This window comes from Manacus candei, unplaced genomic scaffold (genome assembly GCF_025592945.1).
Source record: "Manacus candei isolate 608988 ecotype Guabito, Panama unplaced genomic scaffold, ASM2559294v1 h1tg000050l, whole genome shotgun sequence".
NCBI lineage: Eukaryota > Metazoa > Chordata > Aves > Passeriformes > Pipridae > Manacus > Manacus candei.
The window spans coordinates 14,510,138-14,528,418 of record NW_026138098.1 but is presented as its reverse complement, the minus strand read 5'-3'; the positions used below and the strand labels follow the sequence as shown (position 1 = coordinate 14,528,418).

The window sequence follows — 18,281 nt, the reverse complement described above, 5'->3', positions numbered from 1 at the left end:
TGCTTATGGCTTCTTTCTGTGTCAAGAAGGACTAGACACGACTTCACAGGTCTCATTAGCACCCTGAGGGCAGAGATGCTTACCTCTAGGATTGCAAAAAACAGCGAGGTCTTTTAGTATTCTGATGAACTGGATCATTAAGTTGAAGTTTTTGAATTAGTGTTTGTTTTTTAAGTGCCTCAGTAGATCAGTATAAAAATTGTGATTAAGTAGCATTTTATGCAATGTCCTTGCCTATGGCAACTTACCTCCCCTTTACTTGTAGATGAGTGACCAGCAAGCTTTATATCCTCTTCCTTGTCTTTGGAACTGAAAGAAAATAGATAATGTTGACCAGCTATTTAATAGGAAGCCCAACAGGTTTACAAACACTTGCGCTTGTTGACTTTAGTGAAGTTTCTGAGGATGTGGATTAATTCTGAAAACCTGTTGGAAAGAATATAGTTTCTCACATAAACTAAAGGCTGTAACTGTTATGTGCCATGGAATATGTAGTGGGAATTAGCAGTCCTTAGAGGGTCCTTTTTTCTTTACTCATAGGAGTGCTGATGCTTGGAACATGTGGTACTGTGTTAGCACAAGGTTGGTTCAAGGTTGGTGCAACTGTTATTCCTGTTACCTATTTCAATGAATTTAGGAAAGGAACGACACTGAAAGGTAGTTTTATAAAATAATTTTTGTTTGTAGTTGTGGTGTGTGTTGTGGGTTGATATTCATCGATTTATTTAATTTGTGCTCCAGGCAGCACTCCCATGTTGCCCCAGAAAACCCCAGTCCCATCTTACAAAGCCTACTTGCAGGCAGAAGCATATGTGAAGGTCAGAAGGAAGACTGCAAACATCTGCTTGTAGTCTTCTGCTGCCATTCTCACCCGATGGGCCAATTTCATGTTAACCTTTCCACATGACCTTCTTCAGCCAAAGCTAGAATATTTCTGTGGTAAGAGCACACAGCCATTTGGTGAAATGTCCCAGTATAAATCTCTTAAAGAAGATTGTGTAAGAAATGCAAAACCTCAGTGAATTTCTTGTAAAAGAGGATGTTCTAAATTCCCTGCATGTGTCATTTTTGGGAAGCATCTGTTTTTACTTAAATCTTAATGTTCTGTTACTTAATTCTAGTTACCTGTAGTAATGTTAACATATTTTAATACTGATGATAAAGAGCTTTGCCCTGGTAGCTAGTGGATAGAAAAAGAATAATACAAGAATTTGTGGCTGTTATTGGTCACCTGGCAAGAGTGAGGATGGGAATTCATCCACAGAGGCTTGCTCAGATGAGCACAAAGGGAATTTAGTCATTTGCGTGGACAGAAGTCTAGCAAGCTTTTGGTCATCCTACCTCAGCCTGGCAGGTCTCATCCAGATATATTGCTCTGTCCTGCAAATTACTTTTAAAATAAAGTTAGCAAACGCTGGAGAATTTGATTGTGAATCCCTAACAGTTTGCAGATCGTAGGAGATAGTGTGAAAATTTCTCCTGGGAAACGATCCCATTGATGATAAAGTGTTACAGTCAGCTGTTCGCAGCCCTTTCTTTGTATGCATGGAGGGGTTGCAGCATTCAGAATGCAGTGATTTATCCCTGTCCCCTTTTTGTGTTCAAACAGAAGCATCCTGGCTTCCTTACCTTGCTATCTTTCCATGTTCTCACACAATGTTTCTGCTTTTTCTTCAGATTGTCCTCCTTTTCTGTTTTAAAACCCTGTGCAAAAATGTGCAACCTTAACTCCCAAGACTACTCTTTAACTAACAGTGTGAACCTACACTGTCAGGCAAAACAGAACTGAACTCAATACTCCTCCTTTTCTCTAAAGAGGAATGAAGTTTGTGGGTGTTATTTTTTATTTTTAATAAAAAAAGCATATTGTTCATCTGAGCTTTAGCTTAAGTTGGAAAATTTACATTCTTTCTTATTGCTAGCTGGATTGCCATCAAGCAGCATTGCTCTGGCATCAGCAATCAGCATTTCCATTAAGCTTGCAATTTTCACACTGTTGGCTCCATTTAGGAGGGAACAGGGAGTACCGGGGATGGGGGCTATAGAAAGAAAGTAAAGGGTTGGAAGTGAAGTGGCCTGCTCGACTGATCCTGGGAGTGGTGGGTTATGCCAGCATGTGCTCCAGCCCTCTGGCAAGCTGTTGATTCTCATTTATAAAACAGGCTGCTTCCATGCTTGTACCCTGAGAGTCATGGGGAGAAGAGGGAACAGCTGCAGAGTGCTGGTGCTGTTGATGGGGAGCCTGCCAGTAGCCAGCTGCTTTCTGCCACAGAGCTGTGGTGGCCTGGGGGAGGAACCTGGGGCAGTGGCTGTGGCAGCAAGCAGGGGGGCAGCGTGGCTGTGGTTAGAGGAGTGTCCAGCCAGGTAATTGTTACAGGGGGGTGCTGGGTGCTCCCTCCTGATCAGAGCAGAGGGAAGGAGCTGAAGCATGTTGACTGGTGACGTTGACAGAGCTTTCATTGCTTCCTCTGCTCCCCTGAGTGGGGACTGCAGCATTGGTGCAACAGTCTTGTTTTCTAGTGCTTTGGCTGATTGACAGGAAGCTGCAAGTGCTGTCAGTGAGTAATTGGTTCAGTTGTCCAAGAATGCTGGGATAGTTTGTGCCTCAGGGAGTTCTGGTGCATTAGTTTGTAACAGCAATGTAACTATTTCTTGGACACGCTTCCTATTCCTACAACTCTATCTGGAAATTACCTCTGTTGGTTCTTTCCTGTCAAACCCAATCTGTAGATACTCATCTCCCGCTGAATTTGTTTTGATCACTGTTCTGCTGAGTGCCTGCCAGTGCTGAATGTGGCCAGATCTGCACCTTTTAACACTCTGGTCATCTCAGAATGTTGTATTTGAGCCTTTTGCTGCCCTAATTCTGCATTGCCTTTCAGTTACAGCATTTACTACAGGTGATTAGTCTGTGCTGGGGTTTCTTCTCACAGCTGCACATTGGGCTATATGGTTATCCTACCTTAGCCCTTGTGACTTCCAGTGTGGAACAAGAGAGTGGACTGGTCTGTTGTGAGAATTTATTTCCACATTCTGTGCTGTAATCTCTCTCATGTAAGGAAATCATGCTGCATTTTGGAATCTGGAAGAGCATTATGAGAAAGAATTGTTTGGCCTATTACTTCTCAACAGTCATTTGATGTTGACCAGTTAGAGACAGAGCACTGTGCATAGGTGGACCTTTCATCTGGCCAGGTACAACCAGGGCTCTTCTTGTTGCTCTATTGATGTTTCCAGTGCTGTTGCAGGCAGAGTAGTCTGGTTTTCTCTTTTATGTTGGAGGAATTGAAGTACAGAAAGACCAGTGCTGCTTCCTGAAGAATTGAATCCACTTTCTTCTCAGTTCCAGTCTAGTGCACTAAGCCTTAGCAGATCTGGCTTGCCATGTGCTACAATGAGTGGAATGGACCTTGCCTTCAGAGTATGTACATGTGAACAGGCTGGCTGTGGGAGGTCCAGGGTGGTTACTGTGCTGGGGCACTCATAGGCAGATGATTTCTTTGTGGCATGGAAGTGTTGCCCAGATGTCATTATCAGCTGCCTTTTAGTGACATGTGGGTGGAGAGCCTCCTAAAGGTGTTGAGACACGTAGAGGAGGACACTGAATATACTGTTGGTACAATGGTAATTTCCAGAGAGAATGGGAAAATCACTGTTCTTCCCAGTGTACCCTGCAAGTTGAAGGGCAGAAAACTGGAGGATTTTAGTAGAACACAGGATCCTGCTAATGGATGTTATACTGCAGCTGAGGAACCCTCGCAATTCTCTTTCTCCCTTGCTCCTTTGTTGAGAGCCATTATATGCACCATTAGAAGATTTTTGACCTGTAAGCGCAGCAGATGCAGTGACAGAGGCCTCCATGCTGTGCTGAACCCATCCAGGCTCTCATTGATGTGTGTCTCAGGGCTGTTCTCTTCTGCTCTGTTGTGCAATAACACATCAGAGCCTTCTGATGCTCCTGGCAGAATCTGTGCTACATTCTGACTTGCCCAAAGGATGGTACTACTACTTATTTTTTATTCTTAATCTACCTCCACAGTCCTGTTGCATTACACATGATCCAAAGAGTGAATACTGAGACAATAAATTAAATGAAAACTTTGCATGAATCCCAGTTTGGCTGGGGCTGAATATACTTCTGTTTGAAACAAGGTTTACAGGGCGAGAAGGTAAGTCTGCTATAGGAATAGGGGAAGGAGTGAGTGAAGGGCATCTGTCCTTAACTGGAATTACCTCCTTTCTGGTAGAAGAGGAGATTCTGGCTACCCACAGTCTTCTCACAGAGGATTGGCTTGAAGAAGGGCAGCAAATAACTGAGTGGAAGTACTGCTGCTCCTTGGCAGACAGACTGGCCACAAGAGCTGATTAGGGAAAGTGTCTGTCTTCAAAAGCAGCTGTGCAGTGGAGGAGCTAAGAACCTCTTTCTCTGCAGTCAGTTCAATTTAAAAAGCAAGGAGAGTATCTGTAAAAGCTGGTGATGTTGCTTTTCATCCTTTGGCTATAATAATCCTTTGGAGAGTAAATTGCCTAAAAACCAACCTCTATGCTTTACACCACTTTCACAGACAGCCAGTCACATGACTCTGTGTCCACTCACCATGCTTTTCTACTTGGTTTTGAGGCTATAAATGTAGGTGTTCAAAGCTGTGTTCTCTTCTTATTGATTTAAGAAGCATAGTCAGTGTGCTCAAAATGAGGAGCTTGCATGAAAATACTGGTGGCTGCTTGTTTAGTTTAGATACAGCCTCCTGCTTTTGTTGCCAAAGAAGTTCTAGTGACAGTGTTGTATTGTGAAATTATGGATGTTTTGAGACTCACCATAGTGGGTGTATTGGGTTCTGCCAAGAGATGCCAAAGACAGGTATCTATAAGGGGGGAAAAAAAGACTCTAGAGGCTATTGCAAAAATGGTGCTGTTTTCCAGTTCATGTTGAAATAGATGTCATGCCCAAACTATCCATCACTGTTAATCTTGGATTTGGGGTAAGGTGGCTGAGCCCAAGCAAGGGTCACAGTGCTGTCAGCTGCTGTGCAACTGAGAGACTGAATGGCTCCTCTGTTGTGGGAAAAAAAAAAAGGATAATTTCCTGGCTGGTGTGAGAGGGTAGCCTGCAGATGGGCTATGAGAGGCAAACAGTTGATTGCAGCAGAGAAAAAGTGACACATCTGGTTTGGCTTCAGGTTGCTCAGGAATAGTAGCATCAGTGCCCTGTTGGAGCTCAAGGGCAGAGGGGTTTTCAGCCAGTTGGACATTTTCTCTAAAAGTTCATTTTATGTGTGTAATTGTTGCTGAAACGCACTGGGCACATGAAGCTGGATCTAAAAGTTGTTGATCCTGAAAACTCCAGGGCATAGCTGTCCTCATTTTCAGTACAGAGTCTGCCTTAGAAGCAAACTACAGAGACACAGGAAAGAGATTTAAGGGTTCATGTTCCACAGTGATCCTGTTCCTTAGAACCACTTCAGCACAGGCTGCTGCAGAATGTGCTGGTGTGGAAACAGATTGGTTGCTCTTTTAGTATTGATATAGTGCATATCCTAATTAGGAACACTGCAACTTTTTTAGGAATGTGTGGTTTCCAAACAGTTGGATAAATTTATCTGTATAGTGCACACAGTGTCTGTAAACCTGGTGGGTTAGTTCTTCTCACCAGGCTCTCAGTGCAGCACTGAGTTTCCTCTTCATGTGAAGGCACAACCCTCTCCTTCCTAGTTCTTAGGGAAGGACCAGCACAGATCAACTGTGAGTAGTGGGCTGTGATGCAGTGCAGTTCAGGTATAAAGATTTATTTCAAGCTGTGGTAATCACTTGTCTTCTTTCTAACTGGAGCAGGAAAATGAAACAAGCGAATTCTTCACAACAGAAGAATTCTTCTCCTTTTATTGTTGTCCCCAATATAGAGCGGTGCAAGTACTTCAGAAATACTGCAATAGGCAGTTGTAGGGTGCTTTTCCTTGTCATTTGGTGAGTGCTTATGCTTTAGACAAATACACTTGTTCTTTTAAAAATAGTGTCTCCCTATCGGGGGCATCTTTCATGTTGACTGTGTTTGGGTGTTCAGCGGCTTCTCGTCACGCTGTGCAATCACCTGCTACAAAGGCCGTTCAGCAGGGCTCTGTTGGGAGAGCAAGAGGCAAAGAAACGAACAAAAGACTTCACACCACTTGTTATAGGAAATCCAGAGCTCTGCTACTCTGCTTCCAGAAGCCCAAGGTGCTGTTTGGGCTTGTGGCCGTGTGGACTTGCGGGGCTGGGAGAGAGGTAAAGTCATGCTTGTAACTGTGAAGTGGGGAGACAGCCGATGAGCTGCTGTGACAGAGATGCAGGGCAGCTGTTTGCAGTCCAAGGCACTGACTGCAGGAGACTCTACTTTTTTGCTGTGGAGGCTTGGTTACCTTGGCAACCTGTTTTTAGCTGGATCTCTGCTCCGGTGGAGAGCCCATCTGTACCTGCTACTTCTTTGTTTTGAAATAGCTATTTTACAGAAAAATAACTGACAGGAGTTATTTCCAGAGCTAGTGTATTGTGGAATCTGGTTTCTGCTTTTGGTCTCAGGAGTTTGTCTGATGATGGGGTGATAATGGTGTGGGGAGTTCTGTGGCTGGATTGAATAGGTGTTAATATATCTGCTTCGTGGTGGGCCGCTGTTGTGGAAGGGAGAGATGTTATTGCTGATGGTTAAATCATGGAAGAGCTCTGAAAGATAAATCACTTGCATATCTGGAGTTTGCAGAGAACTTTGTTCATTCTGGTTTGCAGTTCAGCATCAACCACCCGCTGGTAGATTAAACTGAGGTGATTCTGTCTGTGATGAGTAAATAGCCACCCTGGACCTGTAGGCTTCTGTTTTGGGGGCATGTATAAGCTTTTGATACTCGTGGTAAACTTCTAATATTGGAAAACAGAGGTTGCAGGACTGCATTCAGAATCTTACAGTTTTGTTTGATTCAAGATCTGACCACTCTCTTCACATCTGTCTTTATACTGTAGGTTTTTTGGTTTTACCTTTTGTGAATACTTTCTAATCCTGAAGGGGGTGGGTATCTAAAATTTGCCCTTATCTGGTTCCTGTTCCCTGTGTGTGTTCTCCTTCTCTTACACAGCCTGTACCTTTGGGCTGAAAGGAATGGTCTGTTCTGCATTTGCTGTGGAGTTCTCCCAAACCAGAACTGATTTTCTCACAAGTTACTGGGTAGTGTGTGACACTTGTGTAGTGGTGGGGGAAAAAACAGATTAACAAATTCTACTCATGCCTGTAAGAAATTGGAGTAATACCTGGTGTTGTTCTGCTAGATGCAGTTACCAATTAGTAGATAATAAAGAACTTCTTAAAAAAAGTGTGTATAGCACTCTATCTTGACTTTGCAGGACATCTAAAGTCAGATTTTTCAAGTCTTGAAATCTGTTGACTTCAGAGCAGAGAGTACATTAAGAACCTGTTCTAGGCAGGCATCAGCTTTCAGTCCTGAGCAGCTATAATGCTGAAGAAGAGAAAATAGTTTTCTCTTCTAAAAATTTCAGCTAGAAAAAAGAAGATAAAGAACTTTGCATTTTATTCATGCACATGGAATGCGATTGTTTATTGTAAAGTCGGCTTGATTAAAGCATTTTTAGTGAACCTTTTTGTTAATTATCACTCTTACTAACTGCTTTTGGGTGGTTACAGCAGGAGGTTTTGTTGTTTCATTATTTAAGATGAGCGTGAACCAGATCTGTAGTCTCTACCGCACAGCCCCAGATAACTGACACAGTAAAGTACTACACTCTTCCTTTTACCAGTGCAGCAGCATTGACACAGAGCTACAGAAAAGCTGTGCTGTGGGGTTTTTGTTACTTTTTTTAAAAACTCTGTGTATCAACAAGAGTGACAGTTTGGGGCTGACTATGCATATATCATGGTGGCGATATATGAAACAGAAACGAGACAGTCAGATTCTCCAACCTGAAAACTCACTCCAGGATCTAGCAGACAGAAAAAGCTCCATGAACTAAGCTAACAAGAGACTTTGCTTGAGCCTGAGCAGATTTGATTGGGAAGTCAGTGAAATAGAATAAAGGTGGGGTGGTAAAATAGCTGTCAGTGACCTGTCCAACAGAGTATTTTAGCCACAAAAACCACTGCCAACCCCTACAAGTAAATTGATAATTTCCAATAAATTATGAGGATAATTTCTGCAGCTGGCGTTTAGGCTAGTTTACACCTGATAATGTACATGCATCTATATTTAAGTGACTTGTTGAAAATGGCTTTGTTTTTTATGTTATTTTAAAACTACTTTTTTTCTCCTAGCCTTGATCAACTTGTTAAAGTTCCTCATGTCTAATGAGACTGTGTTGCTGGCCAAGCACAACATCTTCACCCTTGCTCTTATGGTGAGTACACAAAAATCCTCTTATTTTTAACAACTTATAGTGAATGAATTTTAAGAAAGAATTATAATGCTGAAAGGATTCCAGAAAGGATTTCTGGCCTATTAAGGAGATATGAGAAGATGGCCACAAAGCAGAGGGATATTATTGTGTTTGGTTTTGCTAGGTGTTTGGAAAGGGCAGTGCTTGGACTCACTGTAGGGTCTGCTCACTGAAATAAAGAAGTCTATGTGAGGAAGGGCCTAATTTAATTTTCCAGATTTGACAATACTGTTTCTTCTTCTGTGTCCCTCTGTATGCAAAATAGAAACATGTTTTTCTAGCCCCAGATAAAATAGTATTTAAGTGTCTTGTCTGTCTCTTCTGTACTACAAAGAAAATAATAGATAAAGCAATGAAGTAGTGTAATACTGTCTGCTGCAATTGTGAGCTATTTCTTTGAAGGTTTGGGACATAGTTTGTATTGTTTCTGTTGCAGAATAGATTTGGGCTAAATATTCTTGTAACTTCTTTTCACTTGTCTAGGTCGTGAACCTATTCAACATGTTCATCACTTACGGAGACACCTTCCTCCCCACTCCCAGCAGCTATGATGAGCTGTATTATGAAATCATTCGGATGCATCAGAATTTTGACAACCTTTATTCCATGGGTGAGTACCTCCTGACTTGCCAGGACTGCTGCTGACTGGAAGTGAGGGTGGTGGAGGAGGGACATTTGTGTCTGGTGATTTCAGTCCACCTGCTTCTGATGTGTGCCTTACTGACTGGACATGTTTTGTGTAGTAGGATATGTTTAGTAAATTAAGAATTGAGGAACTGAGAGAAGGATAAACTAGTTAAAGGGATAAGGTTTTTTTAAGTCAGAAAAAAATAGAAACAGACTCCTTGCCTCTGTATCAGTCACTTACTGTGGTTGGAGACGTAAATTTGTTGACAAAACAGAGTATGTGGTATGTCATGCATTTTCGTGTAGTTTGCCTCTACTATATTCAACAATTTCCAGTCATGCTGCCAAACCAGCCAATACACTCAATGCAAATAAGAATTTGGAAAAGAATTGGAGAAACTTATAGCAAAAAGCTTGCAGTGCTAAGCAAATCACATCTACTGCACTCATTGCCAAAACAACCAAGAAAACAGCCCTGACAAACCTGCTTGCAGTGACAAGTGAATCAGTGGACTGAAGAATGTGCCCACTGGCAAAACAGGGAGAAACTGCCATCCTTCAAGGAGAGGCAGACATGCTGGAATGCTACCAAGTGACACCCAGCAGAGAAAAGACAAACAAAGAAGAGCAAGGGATGCATGGAGCTTAACCAGGCAGCATATACACAGGAGCCTGTGGCCCAGGAGAGCTGCAGCAGCACTGGTGTAGTGTCTGCATACTTGAATCTATGAAGAAAAGGAATATAGCTGTGTTCTTTGTTTGCTTTATTCTAGAAAGACCTTTTTATCATTCACCTCCTGCTTCCTTCTCAGTGTGATCACCCAATGAAAAACAGGAGTTAATATAAGCAAAAAAGGGGAGTTAAAGGACAGACAATTGACCACAACACTCTTCTGACATGGGGGAGAACCATGCTCACCCATATAAAAGTAGCTGAATACCCCCTGTAACTGCAAGCAGAAATGAACTGCTCTTTTATATAAATTTCCTACAGTTTTCAGCCATTACATAAGAGATCACTTGGCCGTTGTTATGCCCTCTGAGTGCATAAGATTTTTTGCTAACCCATTTCTTACTCCCAAGAATTGTAGCTATTAAGATTTTTTCAAACCCATCCCCTGTGGAAGCTGAAGGCAAGTGGATAGGAGAATAACATACTCATATAGTTCCTCAGTTGGGTTGCAGAAGGCACACCTAACTTGTTGAAACAGTTTGTCACATGAATGTTTTCATCCTGCTACCTAGAGCAAACCCTTTTGAATTACTGTTGGAGATACCTGAATGGAAACCCTCTCTGAATACATTACTTCAGATATTCAAAAACAGTACCTACTGCTTGACAACATCATGTTATTTGGAGCTGACATCTTTTTTCTGCAGATGACATGTAATGGTAGACTAGGAAGTGAGAAGGTAGCACTGTCTCCAGCTGGTGAAAGCCACTGTGTCCTGACAGCTTCCTTTTGCTTGTCTGCCTGTCTCTGAGACTACAGTGACCCTTCTGTCCCTTGACCTTGGGGCATTTGTTAGCACAGATGAGAAAGCTACTCTGTCCTTTAGTTTTCTGTTAATGTGGTTGAAACTTTTTCTATTTTGGTAGAATCTAATTGACTTGGGTTTTTTTTCTTGTTTTGAAACTGAACTTTATGCAGATCTGCAGGACTGGAAGCTTCTGTACTGCAATTATAGGCATGAGTATGCAGCCACTGTGCTTATGGATTCACTTGTAGCATCCATGTTTCTAGATGATCCTAAATTCAGATGGTGAGCTGTTCCTTCACTTCTGAGTTGATGGTGGACCATTCTTGTGGAATCTAATTTCCAGAAAACTCTGTATGTACAAATTCATAGAAAATTCCCTTTTATTCAGGCAATATGGAAATTAATCCGAACATCTGTTACAAGATCTGTTATTGTTTTGATGCATACCAAGAGATGTGCAGGTAACTACCACCGTAGAAACACTGCGTATTTTGACCTAAATAAGTATTTTTTGTACTCTGGCAGAAAAGAATTGGATTCCCAGAAGTTATTCCTGTTGCAGAATGTTTTCAGATCTGCTCTTAAGTCTGTCAGAGGCCATCTGTGCAACAGAACACCACCCTTGTTCCTACAGGGAGTGTTTTGTCCTAGGCTGGTGTTTAATTCCGCTTTGCAGTTCTGGATAAATTGAAATGTAAAGAATCCATCAGTGCTGGAGAGAGTTCAATCTTCAGGATGTAGTCTAGCTCCAATGGAATCTTGCATAAATGGAAGCTGGAGGACAACAGAATGTGGAATAATAGTTATTCAAACATGGGTCACTTCCCTGTTTCTGGGGGAAATGAACTGTATATGTGGTGATGAAAGCAGGACCTGGGTTCTTCTGTCCCCTCTGCTTCCTGTCTCGGAGTCATTATTTTGTTCTGTTCACCTCTTCCGTGTTCCTTATGTTTCTTAGATGGGCTTTGAAGGCAATATCTGCCCTGGATCACAGGTCGTCTTGAAGAAGACCTTTGTTTTGATGTGATTCCTGGACTTCCATCTCGCCAAAGCAGATTTTTTTTCCTGTTTTAAATTAGAAAATTGCCAGTCCTGTGCCAGCACTGTTAACTGTCTTCTCCTTTCAGTTCTAAGGCTGTCTACCAATGCTGGTCAGTGGAAAGAGCCTGCAAGCAAGGTGACCCATGCATTAGTCAATATTAGGTAAGGAGTACAAGTTAGTAAACCATTTTGAAGATTGTGTCCTGTGCAACTACATTTTTATCATGATTCTTTCACATTTGTTTTAGTAAGTTTGGGGTTGAATTTATTCTCTTTGTTGGACTAAATTGTTCCTCTAAACAGGGTCTACTGGGATAAAGAGAGTATCACCAGGGTTTGATTGTCCTCTCTAATAATTCTCTCGGCTCTTCTGTTGACTGAGCGCTTTCAATGCATGGCACAAACTGTAATGAATTAATCCTCACAGCATTTTTGTGAGAAATTTTACAGTAGGGAACAATGCTGTGCTGAAAGAGCAGTTGTGGACCTAATGGATTTCTGTAGCGTGATTCTATTGCAATTCCGTGAAGCTGTGGAGGGGACAATAAACCAGCTCTAACAAGCAGATTTGAGGCCTGTTAACATTGCAGGATTTTGTGTGTTTAAAAGTGATTATTTAAGGACATTTCAGTGTTCTCTTAAACCTCTTTGTCCTGTTCAAGGGCAGAAGTTATGCTTTACTTGTAAGGCTAAAGAGTGTAAATCTAGATGTGTACTCTTTCACAATGGCAATACTTTATTTTCCTGGCACCTGAAGCAGCTAGTACTGACCAAGCTGAGTATTGGGCAAAAGGATCATGGATCTGATTGATTGGAAAATGAAAGAATGTTGAGAGAGAGTATTTGCTGCTTAACTCTGGCTTGTAAACAAATCATAAAAGATCTAAGGATTTATACTGAAAAAATATCTGTCCATCACTTCCCTGGTCATCCCAGACACTTGGTGTCTGCAACACCAAGCAGCTCAGTACTGTTGCATTGCTAGTGCTTGTCATTTCCCTCACTACAAAAGACATTGTGTAGGACATCTTACACGTTTGTAAATCACCTTAAAGGTTCCCTTAGTAAGCCTGTAAGCTTGGTAACATCACGTATGATTCCAGATTTATTTTAGTCCTATCCTTGTTTTTGTTTGTTTTGTTTTGTTTTGTTTTTTTTAAACAGATGTAAATGAACTCTTGTGGGTAGATAATGCACTTGAAGTGAAGCAGCAGAACAGGTAGCTGTTGGCAAATTAATGTCACTTAATGTGACACAAAATGTCTGCCCTGGGAATTCTCTGTATACCCAGGGAGAGAAGTCTAAACTGGGAAGAGATTAAAAAAACAAGTGATCACAGAGGGTTTGTGCTCACCCCTGGTTTGTGAAACTTAAGATTTTGTGTGGGCTTATTTCCTTTTGGCTTAACAACTGCTTTTATGAAGATCAGCTTGCAACTGAGATAAGAAACAACCAAAAAATTGTCACTGTGATACCCCTCCCTGGACAGCCTGTATCAGACATGTCCAGATTACAGTTTTGTCTGGAACCAGTGAAGTCTCTCTGATGGACTTTTGGTAGATTTCCCTTGCTCCACCCAACTGCTCATCTGTACTGAAATTTCGTGAATGACTGCTTTTCATTCACTGAAATTTGAAAGGTCTAAATTAGAGATGATTCAAGGCCTAGGGAAGGATTAGAATTCAGAGAAGTCGGTCTGTTTGATTTATCCCATTTCCTTGCTCTCAAACAAAAGAAAAGGAGGGGGTGGGGGAGAATTTTGTCTTCTGATTTGTTTTCTTCTGATGGTAAAAATACTGCATTTGATGGGTTCTTTAACTAAATAGATTTCAGAGCAGCCAGAAAAATCCAAAGGTACCATGCTTTTGTGAAGGTGATTGACAGTGTGATGTTTCAAAGGGACTAGAACCTGGTTTAGCTCCTTGTTATCTGGATTTTCTGTTTGTTCATGCCCCTTTGTTTCCCCTTAGAGTGGTCTTAGCACACTGTGTCTTATTTGGATGCTTTGCCATGAAGAGAATGAATTTAGAGAAATCCACTTCACATTGGATTTTTCCCTCACCTTGCTCCGTTGTTCTGGAAAGTTTTTATGAGCAATGAATACCTTCTTCTTGCTGTAACTCTACAGTGCAAAGTCATGCTTTGGTTTATATCTCCATCTCATTATACAAACTATTTAAAAAGAAATAAACCTTGTCATTTCCTTATCGTAAGGCTTTTAGTAGGTTTTATAAATGTAAAAGCATCTGCCTATGCATGCATGTGGTGGGCTTTAACAAGAGCCTTAAATCCTAGTGTACAATTTTATGTGTGTTTCTGCCAGGAGAGGAGTGGTGAGTGTCTGCAATGCATTTGTGTTACAGGAGTAAGTCTTGAGGAGACACATAAAACAGTCCTGCTTGCACCCACAGTGCTGAGCTGGTGAGCTCGGCTGATTAATTGCTGTAATAGAGAGTCAGGATGAGTAATACTTAGAGAATCTTTGACATGTTCTTGTTTAAACTCAGCCACAGAGAGAGATCTCTCTTTGTGTATCCTATTATGGTATGAGCACTACTTTTGACTTGGACCTTATTCTTCACTAGGCAGTCTGATTGAGTTTTGTTGTTGCTGATTATTTGATTTTCCTTGTCCTTATGTTCTTTGATTTCTCCAGTGAAAAGAGCAGTCACGAATATTCTTTTTTAGTATTGAGAGATGGGGAGGCTATTCCTGCCTTCTCTTTTTTATAGATAATTCATAATTTCTGTCCAACCTAAAGAAAATGAAATTTGAAGAAGACAGAATAATAATAGCCTTATCTATCTGAAAATCTTACATACCACACTGGAATGAGTGATTTCAATTGCTGTCCTATCTCATAATAGTCATTATAACTTCGGTCTGTGGATTTGTCTCTGGAGTTTTCATAGATAATTGAGATGTGATAGACTGCAAGATGTAGCTGCAGCACTGGTGGGGTTGAAATAGGAAGGTGCAGCAGTTGATGGTTTGAAAACTCACCTTCTCACCTATGAGGAAATAAACACATTTTGAGACAAGTTATTTTTTATTAAGCTAATGAGCCTCTTCAAGATAACATTGTGCAGGTTTGCATTTAATGAGAATTTTATTAGCGCAAGGTTCAAAGGGGCATCTTGTGATTGTCTATTCAGTGAGAAGGGTAGCAGCTGAATCCCTGTGTTCTCTTAATAGACTTTCTCCTGATCAGGATTTTTCCAAGGTGAATAAATAGATTAACTCAATGATTACTTGACTGAATTTCTTCATTGTCTGAAATTCAATCCCGTCATAATTTTTAAAGTAATTTTATTTTTCTCACTGAAACATTTTTAATAAGCAGAGAGTAAGTTTGTAGTATGGAACTAGATAGGGTTATTTTTTTTTCTAAGGTGTTTTATGTGCTGTTTTAGCATATGCTGCAATCCTTGCTTGAGTGTTTCATTCACCCTTCCATCTTGCAGCTACTTTTATTCCACTTGAGACACCGTGTGATGCTCTTTCTTTGAACAGGAGGTACTGCTTCTCCCAGGGCTGCTTTTGGGGTTGTAAAGGAGAGACTGGGGATTTGGGAGGAGCACTTAAAGCATCACATGGATATGTATAAAATGGTTATGCTTGCTGCCAGTCTAGGCAGGAGCATTCTGAAGGAGCCCTTGCAATTTTACCTAGGTGAAAGAAAGCCAAATCAGGCTGTGGTTGTTTCTTGTAGGACAACAGGCATCCTGGCCCTGAAGCTATGGCTCAGGATAAATTACCAGCACTCCACAGAACTGCCTTTATTGAAAACCTTGACAGGGAAGGAGGCTCCATTGCAGATATTTGTTAGAAAGTGAGCAGCTGCAGGCAGTCCATGTAGTACCTTCAGCATTGTTCCACCAAACTGCAAGGAATTTAGCATCTATTTATGGGGAGAGAAGAACCAAATGCTGCTTAGTCATGTTGCAATGGATGGCTCTAGCATTTATGCAGGATGTGTGAATGGGGACCTGCTGGTAGAGAAGGGCTTCAGTATGGAGTGATGACCTGTGGGTTACAGTGAGCTGAAACTGTATAAGATATGTATTTATATATATACTCACACACACACTTTCTTCCTTCCCTCTCTGTATGGGTGTAATGGACACACACATTTCTTGCCAATATGAGTAAGAGAGTGAAAAAGGGAGGGCAAGCTTAAAGCCTGTTTATGAAAAGAAATGGTCAAGAAAATATATGTGCATATATATATATATGGATATCTATGTGTACATTATAGATATATGCACATATATGAATGTGTATATCCATATATGTATATATGGATGTCTTTGTATATATAAAAACATAAACTGACATACTCACGTGTCTACACTTACAAATATATATATATATTTATATGTAGAACACACAAAAACATGCTGCCCTTGGCAATGCGCTAATCTGAAGCCGTAATCTCCAAGTTGAAAATACCAAGCACCTGCTTGTTTACATATTCTCCAAGATGAACCACAAGTATGGGCTAAGGATGCTCAGGTGTTGCTCCTTCCAGCAGCAGGATTGCACTGGGTGTGTACCGTGATCCCCCGGGACTTGGGGGACCGTGTGGAAGTGCTGGTTTGGGCCAGCCAGTGCTGAGCAGCAGAGGGTGCTCAGGCATGCAGGTTAGCCCAGAGTGATCTGGAGTTCATTCCCTGGGATTCTTAAACCCACTTGTGAGGGCTGCCACTGGTGGAATAACAACTCCATTGAATTGTTCACTGAGGTGTGCTTAATGATAATGACCTCTGACATGCTGTCACTGCTAATCAGCCTGATTGAGCTGAGATCACAGAATAGCACAAGACAGTCAACAATTACTTTTCTTAATAAGAAGAAAGCAACAAAACCCAAAGAAAAAGGCAGAAATGTATTTTATTGGTACTTTTAAAGTCTAAAATAAATTTGGTAAGATAAGGATCAAATTGTTGCTAAAATGCTGTAAGAAAACTTCTGAGCTTTATGTATCCAAGCTATTTGAAGAATTAGTTCATTGCAGTTTTTGAATGGTAGGCTGAAAAAATGATAATGCTGAAAAACTGAAAGTGGATTCTAGATGAGGATTCTGGATTTGTTCTTTTTTAATGATCTGTGATCAATCCTCATTGCACGAGCAAAACTAATAGACTCTTCTTGTCATTTCATGTGTTTCTTATTGCATGCTTTTCTGGTTGCACAGGGATTCTGGCACAGCAGAACAGTTCTGAAATGCCACAGTGGTTATAACAGAGCTGGGTTACTCAGAGTTCACCTGCTAACTCTGGTTGTTTTTCAGTTGACCTTGCAGTATTCTGGTAAGGAAAGTTCCTTTGCTAGGAGCAACAGATCTTGATGTGAACAGATTCCGGCATTAACTGGCACCTAAACAGAGGAAGCAGGTGGATTGAGAGGGAAAAACCTAATGACCAGCAACATATTAACAGAAGAATCAAAAAGAATGAAAGAAGCACTCCTATCTCCGGTTGCAATGTTTTGTCTTTTCGTGGCAGTCTACCGGTGTTTCCATTATTTTTATTAGCATTTAGTCTAGTCCTGTAACTTCAGCATTTCATTTCTTGTACATTATCTGATTTATTCTTGAGACAGTGTTGTTTTCAGTTATTGCTCTTTATTTACAAGCTGATTCATCTCGGTGTGTTTCTCTTACAGAGCCATAGCCGATTTCATTCTGCTATAATTTTCTTTCATTCTTTCTCATTCATGCAGTGGCTTAATTAAATGTTGTCTCTACCACTGGCCTAAATCCAAATAGCAGATCTGTTGGTTGAGTGGCATTGTATGGACTAGTTCCATGAACATAGCAGCATGGTTCAGCAAGTCAGGCACGTCCCTGGTCACCTTCCTTCTTTCTGCCATTTACTTTCATTTCAGTCATTACTGCCTGGGAAGGGACTCTGACAATGTCAAGCCTGTTTTCTTTTTAATGAACTTTTTTTTTTTCTCAGTAGGTTTTTGGAAGGATTGATTTCTTTTTTTTTTTTTTTTTTTTTTTGTGGTGACTTAAGATTTCTAGAGCTGATGCTGATTTTGAGCAAAGCTGTTTGTATGGCAAAGAAATGCCTCTATTTGAGATGCCATAGCCACAGCTTGCTTTCTTCAGTACACTTGAATGTCATTCTGCAGGGATCACTTTTGCTCTAAAATTTCATCCTCAAAGTAAGCAAGGCTTTTTTGGATTGGGGTAAGGACAATCTTGAAGTGATTTATTCTTGGGATGGCAGCCTCACTTAACTGACTTTCTTTGCTTCTTTTCAATGTCTACAATTTTATCAGCCACTTTAATTTCCTTTCCTTGAGTCACAAAGGCAGCAGGCTGGCCTCTAAGAGGGAACTGGCAGCAGGATCTCCCTGTGTATTTCAGGTGCTCTGTAAGGTTTGCTGTGGAGGTGAGGTGTCTGTATAAGAGAGGATTGTTTGCTGGGCCAAAAGGAGACTTTTCTGCAGCACACTGCTTGGCAGTCTCTTCTGAAGTTCAGCAAGTATCTTAGTTCATGTGATTCCTGTAAGGTGAACATCGCACTGCAGTTTGCCCACTTGTGAAATTTTATCTTTCTGGATGTTTTGTTGGAAACATTTCTTCCTTGAGATCTGAAAGTTTTGGAAAGTTAGCTGGGATCTGTAGGCTACTTTTTTGGTAAAGTTTGCTGAGAAATATTACTTCCATTACTGAGGTATGGCAACCCAGAATTCGTATGCTCTGT

At 41.0% G+C, this 18,281-nt stretch overlaps 1 protein-coding gene across 4 annotated transcripts in view; it reads left to right on the top strand.

Annotated features, from left to right (window-relative positions):
• ARMH3 (armadillo like helical domain containing 3) overlaps positions 1-18,281 on the top strand; it is a 127,142-nt gene that overhangs the window by 46,913 nt on the left and 61,948 nt on the right. For all 4 annotated transcript variants that reach the window (XM_051799977.1, XM_051799978.1, XM_051799974.1 and 1 more), the window contains exons 21-23: positions 8,291-8,373; positions 8,896-9,022; positions 11,649-11,724. In XM_051799977.1, the coding sequence (XP_051655937.1) occupies positions 8,291-8,373; positions 8,896-9,022; positions 11,649-11,724 (286 nt within the window). The remainder of the gene's footprint in view (positions 1-8,290; positions 8,374-8,895; positions 9,023-11,648; positions 11,725-18,281) is intronic.